Below are 16,650 nucleotides of genomic sequence, written 5' to 3'. Positions count from 1 at the left end.
ATATGAAAAATAGCTCATATTTGTAACAGCATTGACGTAGAGAAGGTTCTAACAGACGACACCAGAACACCTGATATGTCAGAGCAGAGAAGGGAAATGGAAAATGGAGAGATTATCAACTGGACAAAAGCAGAAATGTGAAGAATCCGACACTAATCACTATGCAAACTCATTGGCGTGTTAGGACTTGGTACACTAATTCCCTGGCTGGACACTTAAGCATTTAGCCTGGTACAATATGTTTCAATGTTGTACGATACATGTACCTTGTTTCAATACGTTGTTTCAACATAATAATAAATATATATATATATATATATATATATATATATATATATATATATATATATCTGCAAGCAGCAATGTCGGGGTTCAAGCTGTGAACTAAAAAATCTTAACTGATCATGCAGTATTTTGGACTATTTCTAATGATGTTGACTACTTTAATACGTCTTCTTCTCCAGAATAACCAGATTTGATATATAGCATCTATGGGACGCACGTCGTGAAATGTTCTTGGGCTTTTGCTCAAACAATATGTCCACTATGAGCCAATGAGCTTGCATTCATGTTTTTTTTCTTTCTGTCCAACAGCGTGACTATGGGTCCAAACTGAATTATACTTTATATAGGTTCCCTCTGCACGTGTGCCAAATTTCAACACTCTTGAGTCAAACAGATCAAGAGATATAAACATGTCTGTTTCTAGCAGCCATTGTGTGGTCCATGTGAATGTGCTTGTATATATTGAGTCTTCACAGTGTTTGGAACATGTGTACCAAAGTTTTGTTACAATACGAATAAATCCATGACTGATTAATGTGCGTTTATATGTGCCAGACCACGCCCACATGAATGCTTATTGGTCAGTGTTATTTTTAGGTAATAGTCTAGAAAGTATTGCGTTGGTCCGTAGATGCCACATATGAAGTTTCATGCAGATCTGGTCATTCCGTTGCCAGATGACTAGCGTTTTAAGTGTTTTTTTAAAAACTCAATTCTAAATAGAGGAAAAGCCATCATGCCAGAGTTTATGGGTCCTACACGGAAATGTGTTTGACCTCTAGGTCAAACACGGTGAGGGGTGTGACTTTTCAAATTTTTTCATTTTCAATCGCTTGTTAGAGCGCCACCATCTGTTCAATTTGCATGGCATAGCCCTGAACAAGGCAGTTAACCCGCTGTTCCTAGGCCGTCATTGTAAATAAGAATTTGTTCTTAACTGACTTGCCTAGTTAAACAAAGGTCAAATGTAAAAAAATTCAATCAGATGGTGTGGTCTTTTGGGCCTTTACCATTATGCTAGGTTGTAACCTCCTAAGCCAAACCATTTTACCAGGGAAATTTAGGGAAGTGTAATAACAACCAACAACAACAAATACAAAATGGGTTTCAGCAGTCAATAATATATTTATTTTATATAGGGCTTTTCATTCCAATCAATAATCTCAAAGTCACTTTGGAAAAAAACAAAAAAATGTTGAATGAAATCTGGCAGTTCATTGTTGGTTTTCCACTGCTTCAGATTGTCTTGAAGCACTTCAGAAAGGCATTAAGTAGCAGCAGCTTGAGCTGAGGAAGCATCGATGATACAGACAGAGAGAAAAGAGTTGAGGGAACATCGATGATACAGGTAGAGAGAAAAGAGTTGAGGGAACATCGATGATACAGACAGAGAGAAAAGAGTTGAGGGAACATCGATGATACAGACAGAGAGAAAAGAGTTGAGGAAGCATCGATGATACAGACAGAGAGAAAAGAGTTGAGGGAACATCGATGATACAGACAGAGAGAAAAGAGTTGAGGGAACATCGATGATACAGACAGGCAGGGAGAAAAGAGTTGAGGGAACATCGATGATACAGACAGGTAGAGAGAAAAGAGTTGAGGGAACATCGATGATACAGACAGGCAGGGAGAAAAGAGTTGAGGGAACATCGATGATACAGACAGAGAGAAAAGAGTTGAGGGAACATCGATGATACAGACAGGCAGGGAGAAAAGAGTTGAGGAAGCATCGATGATACAGACAGGTAGAGAGAAAAGAGTTGAGGGAACATCGATGATACAGACAGAGAGAAACGAGTTGAGGAAGCATCGATGATACAGACAGGTAGAGAGAAAAGAGTTGAGGGAGCATCGATGATACAGACAGGTAGAGAGAAAAGAGTTGAGGGAGCATCGATGATACAGACAGAGAGAAACGAGTTGAGGGAACATCGATGATACAGACAGAGAGAAAAGAGTTGAGGGAACATCGATGATACAGACAGAGAGAAAAGAGTTGAGGGAACATCGATGATACAGACAGGTAGAGAGAAAAGAGTTGAGGGAGCATCGATGATACAGACAGGCAGGGAGAAAAGAGTTGAGGGAGCATCGATGATACAGACAGGCAGGGAGAAAAGAGTTGAGGGAGCATCGATGATACAGACAGGCAGGGAGAAAAGAGTTGAGGGAGCATCGATGATACAGACAGGCAGGGAGAAAAGAGTTGAGGGAGCATCGATGATACAGACAGGCAGAGAGAAAAGAGTTGAGGGAGCATCGATGATACAGACAGGTAGAGAGAAAAGAGTTGAGGGAGCATTGATGATACAGACAGGCAGAGAGAAAAGAGTTGAGGGAACATCGATGATACAGACAGGCAGGGAGAAAAGAGTTGAGGGAGCATTGATGATACAGACAGGCAGAGAGAAAAGAGTTGAGGGAACATCGATGATACAGACAGGCAGAGAGAAAAGAGTTGAGGGAACATCGATGATACAGACAGGTAGAGAGAAAAGAGTTGAGGGAGCATTGATGATACAGACAGGCAGAGAGAAAAGAGTTGAGGGAACATCGACGATACAGACAGGCAGGGAGACACGTCCGTCAGATAGGGTAGGGTTGTAGTGTGTTAGTGGAAGGGTTGTAGTGTGTTAGTGGGAGGGTTGTAGTGTGTTAGTGTGGAAGGGTTGTAGTGTGTTAGAGGGAGGGTTGTAGTGTGTTAGTGTGGAAGGGTTGTAGTGTGGAAGGGTTGTGGTGTGGAAGGGTTGTGGTGTGTTGGTGGGAGGGTTGTAGTGTGTTAGTGTGGAAGGGTTGTAGTGTGTTACTGTGTAAGGGTTGTAGTGTGGAAGGGTTGTGGTGTGTTGGTGGGAGGGTTGTAGTGTGGAAGGGTTGTGGTGTGTTGGTGGGAGGGTTGTAGTGTGTTAGTGTGGAAGGGTTGTAGTGTGGAAGGGTTGTAGTGTGTTAGTGGGAGGGTTGTAGTGTGTTAGTGTGGAAGGGTTGTAGTGTGGAAGGGTTGTAGTGTGTTAGTGTGGAAGGGTTGTAGTGTGGAAGGGTTGTAGTGTGTTAGTGGGAGGGTTGTAGTGTGTTAGTGTGGAAGGGTTGTAGTGTGGAAGGGTTGTAGTGTGGAAGGGTTGTAGTGTGTTAGTGGGAGGGTTGTAGTGTGTTAGTGTGGAAGGGTTGTAGTGTGGAAGGGTTGTAGTGTGTTAGTGGGAGGGTTGGCGTGTGTTAGTGTGGAAGGGTTGTAGTGTGGAAGGGTTGTAGTGTGTTAGTGGGAAGGTTGTCGTGTGTTAGTGTGGAAGGGTTGTAGTGTGTTAGTGTGGAAGGGTTGTAGTGTGTTAGTGTGGGAGGGTTGTAGTGTGTTAGTGTGGAAGGGTTGTAGTGTGGAAGGGTTGTAGTGTGTTAGTGGGAGGGTTGTAGTGTGTTAGTGTGGGAGGGTTGTAGTGTGTTAGTGTGGAAGGGTTGTAGTGTGTTAGTGTGGAAGGGTTGTAGTGTGTTAGTGTGGGAGGGTTGTAGTGTGTTAGTGTGGAAGGGTTGTAGTGTGGAAGGGTTGTAGTGTGTTAGTGGGAGGGTTGTAGTGTGTTAGTGTGGGAGGGTTGTAGTGTGTTAGTGTGGAAGGGTTGTAGTGTGGAAGGGTTGTAGTTTGTTAGTGTGGAAGGGTTGTAGTGTGGAAGGGTTGTAGTGTGTTAGTGGGAGGGTTGTAGTGTGTTAGTGTGGAAGGGTTGTATTGTGGAAGGGTTGTAGTGTGTTAGTGGGAGGGTTGTAGTGTGTTAGTGGGAGGGTTGTAGTGTGTTAGTGTGGAAGGGTTGTAGTGTGGAAGGGTTGTAATGTGTTAGTGTGGAAGGGTTGTAGTGTGGAAGGGTTGTAGTGTGTTAGTGGAAGGGTTGTAGTGTGTTAGTGTGGAAGGGTTGTAGTGTGGAAGGGTTGTAGTGTGTTAGAGGGAGGGTTGTAGTGTGTTAGTGTGGAAGGGTTGTAGTGTGTTAGTGGGAGGGTTGTAGTGTGTTAGTGTGGTAGGGTTGTAGTGTGGAAGGGTTGTAGTGTGGAAGGGTTGTAGTGTGTTAGTGGGAGGGTTGTAGTGTGTTAGTGTGGAAGGGTTGTAGTGTGGAAGGGTTGTAGTGTGTTAGTGTGGAAGGGTTGTAGTGTGTTAGTGGGAGGGTTGTAGTGTGTTAGTGTGGAAGGGTTGTAGTGTGGAAGGGTTGTAGTGTGTTAGTGGGAGGGTTGTAGTGTGGAAGGGTTGTAGTGTGTTAGTGTGGAAGGGTTGTAGTGTGGAAGGGTTGTAGTGTGTTAGTGGGAGGGTTGTAGTGTGTTAGTGTGGAAGGGTTGTAGTGTGGAAGGGTTGTAGTGTGTTAGTGGGAGGGTTGTAGTGTGTTAGTGTGGAAGGGTTGTAGTGTGTTAGTGTGGAAGGGTTGTAGTGTGGAAGGGTTGTAGTGTGTTAGTGTGGAAGGGTTGTAGTGTGGAAGGGTTGTAGTGTGTTAGTGGAAGGGTTGTAGTGTGCGTGTGGATAACATCTAAAACATTCAAGAGATCTTAATCGGCTTGAAGGGAAATGCAGGCTGGCTTTCAGAAACAACGTTAAAAATACACACAGAACACACACTACATGTCCCTTCCACTCTTCTGAACACACACACACACACACACACACACACACACACACACACACACACACACACACACAGTCATCCATCCCTTCCACTCTCACTGTTCTCCTCTCTTCCTCTGGTTCATTCAGGAGGAGTCTGAAGTTGATTTCCATCGGTATCCGTCCACCAGCCTGCCGGACCTGGTCAGTACCTGCGCCTCGTCTTCCTCCTCCTCTGCTTCTCCCAGCGACAATCAGGAGAACATGGAACCTCATCACAGGCACGGAGTTTGGGAGGACCTCGCAGCCAGCAGCCTCAGCCTCTCTCGGTCTCGACCTACCACAGTACGTGCAGTACGTGTGTGTTTACAGTGTTTGTCTCTTGTGTTTAGGTGTGGAAGTCTGTCCGGTCTCTTTCTCTCTCGATGTGGGTGTGTTTTGAGACTATGAGCTATAACAACTGTGCTGGATCTCTACCTGCTTAGAGCTACAAACACTTTCCCTCTGATATCTGTAGAGGATGTCCTGTATCTGTCCTTCATCTTCTTCGTTCACTTAAACTAGTCCAACGCTTCAAATCAAATCAAATGTTATTTGTCATATGTTTTGTAAACAACAGGTGTAGACTAACAGGGAAATGCTTGGTAAACAACAGGTGTAGACTAACAGGGAAATGCTTGGTAAACAACAGGTGTAGACTAACAGGGAAATGCTTGGTAAACAACAGGTGTAGACTAACAGGGAAATGCTTTGTAAACAACAGGTGTAGACTAACAGGGAAATGCTTTGTAAACAACAGGTGTAGACTAACAGTGAAATGCTTGGTAAACAACAGGTGTAGACTAACAGTGAAATGTTTGGTAAACAACAGGTGTGGACTAACAGGGAAATGTTTGGTAAACAACAGGTGTAGACTAACAGGGAAATGCTTTGTAAACAACAGGTGTAGACTAACAGGGAAATGCTTGGTAAACAACAGGTGTAGACTAACAGTGAAATGCTTGGTAAACAACAGGTGTGGACTAACAGGAAAATGCTTGGTAAACAACAGGTGTGGACTAACAGGGAAATGCTTGGTAAACAACAGGTGTAGACTAACAGGGAAATGCTTTGTAAACAACAGGTGTAGACTAACAGGGAAATGCTTGGTAAACAACAGGTGTAGACTAACAACAACAGGTGTAGACTAACAGGGAAATGCTTGGTAAACAACAGGTGTAGACTAACAGTGAAATGTTTTGTAAACAACAGGTGTAGACTAACAGTGAAATGCTTGGTAAACAACAGGTGTAGACTAACAGGGAAATGCTTGGTAAACAACAGGTGTAGACTAACAGGGAAATGCTTTGTAAACAACAGGTGTAGACTAACAGTGAAATGCTTTGTAAACAACAGGTGTAGACTAACAGGGAAATGCTTGGTAAACAACAGGTGTAGACTAACAGGAAAATGCTTGGTAAACAACAGGTGTAGACTAACAGGGAAATGCTTTGTAAACAACAGGTGTAGACTAACAGTGAAATGCTTTGTAAACAACAGGTGTAGACTAACAGGGAAATGCTTGGTAAACAACAGGTGTAGACTAACAGGAAAATGCTTGGTAAACAACAGGTGTAGACTAACAGGGAAATGCTTGGTAAACAACAGGTGTAGACTAACAGGGAAATGCTTGGTAAACAACAGGTGTAGACTAACAGTGAAATGCTTGGTAAACAACAGGTGTAGACTAACAGGGAAATGCTTGGTAAACAACAGGTGTAGACTAACAGTGAAATGCTTGGTAAACAACAGGTGTAGACTAACAGTGAAATGCTTGGTAAACAACAGGTGTAGACTAACAGTGAAATGCTTTGTAAACAACAGGTGTAGACTAACAGGGAAATGCTTTGTAAACAACAGGTGTAGACTAACAGTGAAATGTTTTGTAAACAACAGGTGTAGACTAACAGTGAAATGTTTTGTAAACAACAGGTGTAGACTAACAGTGAAATGTTTTGTAAACAACAGGTGTAGACTAACAGTGAAATGTTTGGTAAACAACAGGTGTAGACTAACAGGGAAATGCTTGGTAAACAACAGGTGTAGACTAACAGTGAAATGCTTGGTAAACAACAGGTGTAGACTAACAGGGAAATGTTTGGTAAACAACAGGTGTAGACTAACAGTGAAATGTTTGGTAAACAACAGGTGTAGACTAACAGTGAAATGCTTGGTAAACAACAGGTGTGGACTAACAGGGAAATGCTTGATAAACAACAGGTGTAGACTGACAGGGAAATGCTTGGTAAACAACAGGTGTAGACTAACAGGGAAATGCTTGGTAAACAACAGGTGTAGACTAACAGTGAAATGCTTGGTAAACAACAGGTGTAGACTAACAGGGAAATGCTTGGTAAACAACAGGTGTAGACTAACAGTGAAATGCTTGGTAAACAACAGGTGTGGACTAACAGGGAAATGCTTGGTAAACAACAGGTGTAGACTAACAGTGAAATGCTTGGTAAACAACAGGTGTAGACTAACAGGGAAATGCTTGGTAAACAACAGGTGTAGACTAACAGGGAAATGCTTGGTAAACAACAGGTGTAGACTAACAGTGAAATGCTTGGTAAACAACAGGTGTAGACTAACAGGGAAATGCTTGGTAAACAACAGGTGTAGACTAACAGGGAAATGCTTGGTAAACAACAGGTGTAGACTAACAGGGAAATGCTTGGTAAACAACAGGTGTAGACTAACAGTGAAATGCTTGGTAAACAACAGGTGTAGACTAACAGGGAAATGCTTGGTAAACAACAGGTGTAGACTAGCAGTGAAATGCTTTGTAAACAACAGGTGTAGACTAACAGTGAAATGCTTGGTAAACAACAGGTGTAGACTAACAGGGAAATGCTTGGTAAACAACAGGTGTAGACTAACAGGGAAATGCTTGGTAAACAACAGGTGTAGACTAACAGTGAAATGTTTGGTAAACAACAGGTGTGGACTAACAGGGAAATGCTTGGTAAACAACAGGTGTAGACTAACAGGTAAATGCTTGGTAAACAACAGGTGTAGACTAGCAGGGAAATGCTTGGTAAACAACAGGTGTAGACTAACAGTGAAATGCTTGGTAAACAACAGGTGTAGACTAACAGGGAAATGCTTGGTAAACAACAGGTGTGGACTAACAGTGAAATGCTTGGTAAACAACAGGTGTAGACTAACAGTGAAATGCTTGGTAAACAACAGGTGTAGACTAACAGTGAAATGTTTGGTAAACAACAGGTGTAGACTAACATGGAAATGCTTGGTAAACAACAGGTGTAGACTAACAGGGAAATGCTTGGTAAACAACAGGTGTAGACTAACAGTGAAATGCTTGGTAAACAACAGGTGTGGACTAACAGGGAAATGCTTGGTAAACAACAGGTGTAGACTAACAGTGAAATGCTTGGTAAACAACAGGTGTAGACTAACAGGGAAATGCTTGGTAAACAACAGGTGTAGACTAACAGGGAAATGCTTGGTAAACAACAGGTGTAGACTAACAGTGAAATGCTTGGTAAACAACAGGTGTAGACTAACAGGGAAATGCTTGGTAAACAACAGGTGTAGACTAACAGGGAAATGCTTGGTAAACAACAGGTGTAGACTAACAGGGAAATGCTTGGTAAACAACAGGTGTAGACTAACAGTGAAATGCTTGGTAAACAACAGGTGTAGACTAACAGGGAAATGCTTGGTAAACAACAGGTGTAGACTAGCAGTGAAATGCTTTGTAAACAACAGGTGTAGACTAACAGTGAAATGCTTGGTAAACAACAGGTGTAGACTAACAGGGAAATGCTTGGTAAACAACAGGTGTAGACTAACAGGGAAATGCTTGGTAAACAACAGGTGTAGACTAACAGGGAAATGCTTGGTAAACAACAGGTGTAGACTAACAGTGAAATGCTTGGTAAACAACAGGTGTAGACTAACAGGGAAATGCTTGGTAAACAACAGGTGTAGACTAACAGGGAAATGCTTGGTAAACAACAGGTGTAGACTAACAGTGAAATGCTTGGTAAACAACAGGTGTAGACTAACAGGGATATGCTTGGTAAACAACAGGTGTAGAATAACAGGGAAATGCTTGGTAAACAACAGGTGTAGACTAACAGTGAAATGCTTGGTAAACAACAGGTGTAGACTAACAGGGAAATGCTTGGTAAACAACAGGTGTAGACTAACAGGGAAATGCTTGGTAAACAACAGGTGTAGACTAACAGTGAAATGTTTGGTAAACAACAGGTGTGGACTAACAGGGAAATGCTTGGTAAACAACAGGTGTAGACTAACAGTGAAATGCTTGGTAAACAACAGGTGTAGACTAACAGGGAAATGCTTGGTAAACAACAGGTGTAGACTAACAGGGAAATGCTTGGTAAACAACAGGTGTAGACTAACAGTGAAATGTTTGGTAAACAACAGGTGTGGACTAACAGGGAAATGCTTGGTAAACAACAGGTGTAGACTAACAGGTAAATGCTTGGTAAACAACAGGTGTAGACTAGCAGGGAAATGCTTGGTAAACAACAGGTGTAGACTAACAGTGAAATGCTTGGTAAACAACAGGTGTAGACTAACAGTGAAATGCTTGGTAAACAACAGGTGTAGACTAACAGGGAAATGCTTTGTAAACAACAGGTGTAGACTAACAGGGAAATGCTTGGTAAACAACAGGTGTGGACTAACAGGGAAATGCTGACTTCCCAACAACGCAGAAAGAAAGAAAATAGAGAAATAATTAAAAAAAGAAAATTATAACATGAGGAATAAATACACAATGAGTAACAACGATAACTTGCCGAAAATACACGGGGTACCAGTACTGAGTCGATGTGCAGGGGTGCGAGGTAATTGAGGTACATAATGTATGTACAGTACACATAGGTAGAGGTACAGTAACAGCAGGATACTATAGGTAGGGGTAAAGGATAGATAATAGACAGTAACAGCAGTATACTGTAGGTAGTTGTAAAGGATAGATAATAGACAGTAACAGCAGTATACTGTAGGTAGGGGTAAAGGATAGATAATAGACAGTAACAGCAGTATACTGTAGGTAGGGGTAAAGGACAGATAATAGACAGTAACAGCAGTATACTGTAGGTAGGGGTAAAGGATAGATAATAGACAGTAACAGCAGTATACTGTAGGTAGGGGTAAAGGATAGATAATAGACAGTAACAGCAGTATACTGTAGGTAGGGGTAAAGGATAGATAATAGACAGTAACAGCAGTATACTGTAGGTAGGGGTAAAGGATAGATAATAGACATTAACAGCAGTATACTGTAGGTAGGGGTAAAGGATAGATAATAGACAGTAACAGCAGTATACTGTAGGTAGGGGTATAGGATAGATAATAGACAGTAACAGCAGTATACTGTAGGTAGGGGTAAAGGATAGATAATAGACAGTAACAGCAGTATACTGTAGGTAGGGGTAAAGGATAGATAATAGACAGTAACAGCAGTATACTGTAGGTAGGGGTAAAGGATAGATAATAGACAGTAACAGCAGTATACTGTAGGTAGGGGTAAAGGATAGATAATAGACAGTAACAGCAGTATAATGTAGGTAGGGGTAAAGGATAGATAATAGACAGTAACAGCAGTATACTGTAGGTAGGGGTAAAGGATAGATAATAAACAGTAACAGAAGTATACTGTAGGTAGGGGTAAAGGATAGATAATAGACAGTAACAGCAGTATACTGTAGGTAGGGGTAAAGGATAGATAATAGACAGTAACAGCAGTATACTGTAGGTAGGGGTAAAGGATAGATAATAGACAGGAACAGCAGTATACTGTAGGTAGGGGTAAAGGATAGATAATAGACAGTAACAGCAGTATACTGTAGGTAGGGGTAAAGGATAGATAATAGACAGTAACAGCAGTATACTGTAGGTAGGGGTAAAGGATAGATAATAGACAGTAACAGCAGTATACTGTAGGTAGGGGTAAAGGATAGATAATAGACAGGAACAGCAGTATACTGTAGGTAGGGGTAAAGGATAGATAATAGACAGTAACAGCAGTATACTGTAGGTAGGGGTAAAGGATAGATAATAGACAGTAACAGCAGTATACTGTAGGTAGGGGTAAAGGATAGATAATAGACAGTAACAGCAGTATACTGTAGGTAGGGGTAAAGGATAGATAATAGACAGGAACAGCAGTATACTGTAGGTAGGGGTAAAGGATAGATAATAGACAGTAACAGCAGTATACTGTAGGTAGGGGTAAAGGATAGATAATAGACAGTTACAGCAGTATACTGTAGGTAGGGGTAAAGGATAGATAATAGACAGTAACAGCAGTATACTGTAGGTAAGGGTAAAGGACAGATAATAGACAGTAACAGATCAGATCAGATGAGGTCTGAACTGAACACCACCTTTCAGATCAGAAGAGGTCTGAACTGAACACCACCTTACCTTTCAGATCACAAAGTGGGCTTCTATGTAGCAATTATCACTTTATTAATGTGCAAATCACTTCAATTCATCCTGGCTCGCCTGGCTGGCTGGCATGGTTTCTGTTGAGCTTCCCTCCCCTTGTCTTGCTGTTAGTCCTATTATGATAATTATTTTCCTCCCTTTCTCTATCACATGGTATCTCCCCATCCTCCACCACATGGTATCTCCCATCCTCCACCACATGGTATCTCCCCTTCCTCCATGGTATCTCCCATCCTCCACCACATGGTATCTCCCATCCTCCACCACATGGTATCTCCCCTTCCTCCACCACATGGTATCTCCCATCCTCCACCACATGGTATCTCCCATCCTCCACCACATGTTATCTCCCCTTCCTCCACCACATGGTATCTCCCATCCTCCACCACATGGTATCTCCCATCCTCCACCACATGGTATCTCCCCTTCCTCCACCACATGGTATCTCCCATCCTCCACCACATGTTACCTCCCCTTCCTCCACCACATGGTATCTCCTATCCTCCACCACATGGTATCTCCTATCCTCCACCACATGTTATCTCCCCTTCCTCCACCACATGGTATCTCCCATCCTCCACCACATGGAATCTCCCCTTCATCCACCACATGGTATATCCCATCCTCTACCACATGGTATCTCCCATCCTCCACCACATGGTATCTCCCCATCCTCCACCACATGATATCTCCCATCCTCCACCACATGGTATCTCCCATCCTCCACCACATAGTATCTCCCCTTCCTCTACCACATGGTATCTCCCATCCTCCACCACATAGTATCTCCCCTTCCTCCACCACATGGTATCTCCCATCCTCCACCACATGGTATCTCCCCTTCCTCCACCACATGGTATCTCCCATCCTCCACCACATGGTATCTCCCACACTAGTGGTTGAATATAATACAGGAAACAACATACAGTTGAATAATGCTGAACTCACAAATACTAAAAAGGGATTTACAACAGTTCATTAAATGAACACCCTGTGAAAAACCTTTAATTTACGGTGCATTCGGAAATTATTCAGACCCATTGACTTTATCCACATTTTGTTACGTTACAGCCTTATTTTTTAAATTGATTAAATCGTTTTTTCCCCTAATCAATCTACACACAATACGCCATAATGAGAAAGCAAAAACAGGTTTTTAGAAATGTAGCTAATTTATTAAAAATACAAATCTGAAATATTACATTTACATAAGTATTCAGACCCTTTACTCAGTACTTTGTTGAAGCATCTTTGGCAGCGATTACATCATTGAGTCTTCTTGGGTATGACGTTACAAGCTTGGCACACCTGTATTTGGGGAGTTTCTCCCATTCTTCTCTGCAGATCCTCTCAAGCTCTGTCAGGTTGGATGGGGAGCGTTGCTGCACAGCTATTTTCAGGTCTCTCCAGAGACTTGTTCTGAAGCCACTCCTGCGTTGTCTTGGCTGTGTGCTTAGGGTTGTTGTCCTCTTGGAAGGTGAACCTTCACTCCAGTCTAAGGTCCTGAGTGCTATGGAGTAGGTTTTCATCAAGGATCTCTCTGTACTTTTCTCCGTTAATCTTTCCCTCGATCCTGACTAATCTCCCGGTCCCTGCTGCTGAAAGACATCCCCACAGCATGATGCTGCCACCACCATGCTTCACTGTAGGGATGGTGCCAGTTTCTTTAAGATGTGACGCTTGGCATTCAGGCCAAAGAGTTCAATCTTGGTTTCATCAGACCAGAGAATCTTGTTTCTTATTGTATGAGAGTCCTTTAGGTGCCTTTTGGCAAACTCCAAGTGGGCTGTCATGTGCCTTTTACTCAGGAGGGGTTTCCGTCTGGCCACTCTACCATAAAGGCCTGATTGGTGGAGTACTGCATAGATGTTTGTCCTTCTGGAAGGTTCTCCCATCTCCTCAGAGGAACCCTGGAGCTCTGTCATAGTGACTATCGGGGTCTTGGTCACCTCCCTGACCAAGGCCCTTCTCCCCCCCGATTGCTCAGTTTGGCCAGACGGCCAGCTCTAGGAAGAGTCTTGGTGGTTCTAAACTTCTTCCATTTAAGAATAATGGAGGCCACTGTGTTCTTGGGGACCTTCAATGATGCATAAGTTTTTTGGAACCTTTTCCCAGATCTGTGCCTCGACACAATTCTGTCTCAGAGCTCTACAGACAATTCCTTCGATCTGTCTGCAGCACTTCACCAATCAGGCCTTCATGGTAGGGTGGCCAGACAGGAGCCACTCTTTAGTAAAATTCTCACATAGGTGTTCCCCTTATCCAGGTGGCAGAGGGTAGTGTGGATTGCAATAGAGTTTGCTTCATCTGTGGATCTGCTGGGGCGGTTTGTGAATTGGAGTGTGTCTAGGGTTTCTGTTATTGTGTTGATGTGAGCCATGACCAGCCTTTCAACGCCTTGCATGTCTACAGATGTGAGTGCTATAGGGCAATAGTCATTTAAGAAAGTTACCTTGACAATGTCAGTGAAGACAATTTGCCAACTGGTCAGCGTATGCTCTAAGTATGTGTCCTGGTAATATGTCTGGCCCTATGGCCTTGTGAATGTTAACCTATTTATAGGTCTTACTCACAACGGCTATGGAGAGTGTGATCACACAACCATCCTGAACAGCTAGTGCTCTCATTCATGGTTCAGTGTTGCTCGACTTCAAGCGAGAATAGAAGGCATTTATCTCATTTGGTAGCTTCCCGTCACTGGCCAGCTCTTTGTAGTCCATGATAGTTCGCAAGCCCTGACTAGCGGCTTGTCTGCCTCTCTTGTGCCGTCTCTTCCTCTTTCGAGTCCTAGAGATTAGGGCCTGGAACTACTCCAACAGCTATATGCTAGTCTCTCTTGAACTAGTCCAACTAGTCCGATCGCTGCAGCTGTACATAGTCCACCAGTAAATAGCCCACCCAATTTACCTACCTCATCCCCATACTGTTTATATTTATTTACTTTTCTGCTCTTTTGCACACCAGTATCTCTACCTGTACATGACCATCTGATCATTTATCACTCCAGTGTTAATCTGCTAAATTGTAATTATTCGCCTACCTTCTCATGCCTTTTGCACACAATGTATATAGACTCTCTTTTTCTCTACTGTGTTATTGACTTGTTTATTGTTTACTCCATGTGTAACTCTGTGTTGTCTGTTCACACTGCTATGCTTTATCTTGGCCAGGTCGCAGTTGTAAATGAGAACTTGTTCTCAACTAGCCTACCTGGTTAAATAAAGGTGAAATAAAAAAATAAAAAAGCAGCTATATGCTAGTCTCTCTTGAACTAGTCCAACTGCTTGTTGTACTCTCTCTCTTAAATTAGCCCAGCATCTATAATGCTACTCTCTCTCTTAAACTAGTCCAACAGCTTGTTGTACTCTCTCTCTTAAATTAGCCCAGCATCTATAATGCTACTCTCTCTCTTAAACTAGTCCAACAGCTTGTTGTACTCTCTCTCTTAAATTAGCCCAGCATCTATAATGCTACTCTCTCTCTTAAACTAGTCCAACAGCTTGTTGTACTCTCTCTCTTAAATTAGCCCAGCATCTATAATGCTACTCTCTCTCTTAAACTAGTCCAACAGCTTGTTGTACTCTCTCTCTTAAATTAGCCCAGCATCTATAATGCTACTCTCTCTCTTAAACTAGTCCAACAGCTTGTTGTACTCTCTCTCTTAAATTAGCCCAGCATCTATAATGCTACTCTCTCTCTTAAACTAGTCCAACTGCTTGTTGTACTCTCTCTCTTAAATTAGCCCAGCATCTATAATGCTACTCTCTCTCTTAAACTAGTCCAACAGCTATGTTCTACTCTCTCTCCTAAACTAGTCCAACAGCTATGTTCTACTCTCTCTCTTAAACTAGTCCAACAGCTATGTTCTACTCTCTCTCCTAAACTAGTCCAACAGTTATGTTCCTTCCCATTCCTCTGTCATTCTCTCCTGTTGTCTGTTTCGGTCTCTCAGGTTCATCAGCGTCCCCCCCCCCCCCCCCCCCCCCTGAAATGAGATGTTCTCTAGTGTTGTCATTTTGAGCTAGTTCCAATCCTCTTGTGCAGCAGCCCATCTGCGTGTTTAACTTCCGTCTAACTTCAGGAGCACTTGAGAAATAATTAATTCACCCACTGATAGAAGCTAGCTAGCTGTGGTGTCCGTCTTTGTTAGTTCTGTGTTCTGTGATTTAAATGGGCCAGGGTTTATCACCAGGATGGCTGGTCATTCAGCGGTTTAGCTTGGTGGGTCACTTCCTGATGACAGGGGCAGTTGGGAAGGTGTTGGACTACTGTAGGTTCTTCAGACTAGGTCTGGGACAACCGTTGAGTTTCATACTGTATGCATTATGTATTTGCAGTAAATATGTAGAAGCGGGTGTGTGTGTGTGTGGGCTTGTTAGCACTGAGCAAAGTGGGTCACACACTCCCACAGCAAGCTCCTCACTGTTCCCCTCTCTCTCTCTCTCTCTCTCTCTCTCTCTCTCTCTCTCTCTCTCTCTCTCTCTCTGCATTCCACAGCTCCTGTTGAAGTAGCTGTGTGTGTCTGACATATCAGTCATTGTACTTACCTTCCTGCCACTGTCTCCAGGGGGGACTGTAGACTATGTTCTGCAGTGGTCTAGTGTGTGTGTGTGTGTGAACGTGCTCACGCTCCCATTGACCAGACGTGAGAGCTGCAGTCCTACTATCATAACAGTAACACACCCGTAACTGCCTATCGTTAATAGGCTTTAGTCACACAGGCTCCATTTTGAAAAAGGAAAGCGTGGCTCTCTCCCTCTCGAGTTGAACTTACTGTCAGATCCTTTTTTTTTTTTAAATGGCAGAGGCTTAGTGTTGTCTGAAGAGAGGAAGAGAAAAAGAAAACAAGAGGGAGGAGGGGGAATTAGTTGGGCCTGATGGATTGTGCGTACACACGCACACACACACACACTACACAGTTGTGACTCCACTTGAGCTGTGGAGAGAGAGGGAGGGAAGGAAGGAAGGAAGGAAGAGAATAAGAGAGGTGTTGAGGGATTTGTCAAAACTCTTAGCAGTCATCATTATGATAGCTAGTCAGGCAGGAGGCGGTGTGTGTGTGTGTGTGTGTGTGTGTGTGTGTGTGTGTGTGTGTGTGTGTGTGTGTGTGTGTGTGTGTGTGTGTGTGTGTGTGTGTGTGTGTGTGTGTGTGCCTGACTAGCTTAAAACTGTGTTGATTATGAAGAATTATATATAGTTTTTTTTTTTACTCCGCAAGGAACTCAAACTCGATCACACATTAGCAGACACTGCCGGTTACAAGAATCTGCTAGTAAAACGGTGTTAATTCCACGAGGGTACAGAGTTCTTCA

At 42.9% G+C, this 16,650-nt stretch overlaps 1 protein-coding gene across 6 annotated transcripts in view; it reads left to right on the top strand.

Annotated features, from left to right (window-relative positions):
* Nucleotides 1–16,650, top strand: part of LOC110536484 (PDZ domain-containing protein 2) — a 291,837-nt gene that overhangs the window by 173,565 nt on the left and 101,622 nt on the right. For all 6 annotated transcript variants that reach the window (XR_016484730.1, XM_036936523.2, XM_090191265.1 and 3 more), the window contains one exon: nt 5,000–5,194. Coding sequence is in view for 5 of the 6 variants with exons in the window: in XM_036936523.2 (XP_036792418.2) it covers nt 5,000–5,194 (195 nt within the window). In the remaining variant the exon portion in view is untranslated. The remainder of the gene's footprint in view (nt 1–4,999; nt 5,195–16,650) is intronic.

The sequence above is a fragment of the Oncorhynchus mykiss genome, chromosome 11 (assembly GCF_057628025.1).
Source record: "Oncorhynchus mykiss isolate SJ-2025 chromosome 11, ASM5762802v1, whole genome shotgun sequence".
In the NCBI taxonomy this organism is placed as follows: Eukaryota; Metazoa; Chordata; class Actinopteri; order Salmoniformes; family Salmonidae; genus Oncorhynchus; species Oncorhynchus mykiss.
Note: the sequence above shows the minus strand (reverse complement) of the source record. Positions and strands in the feature narration are given on the sequence as shown.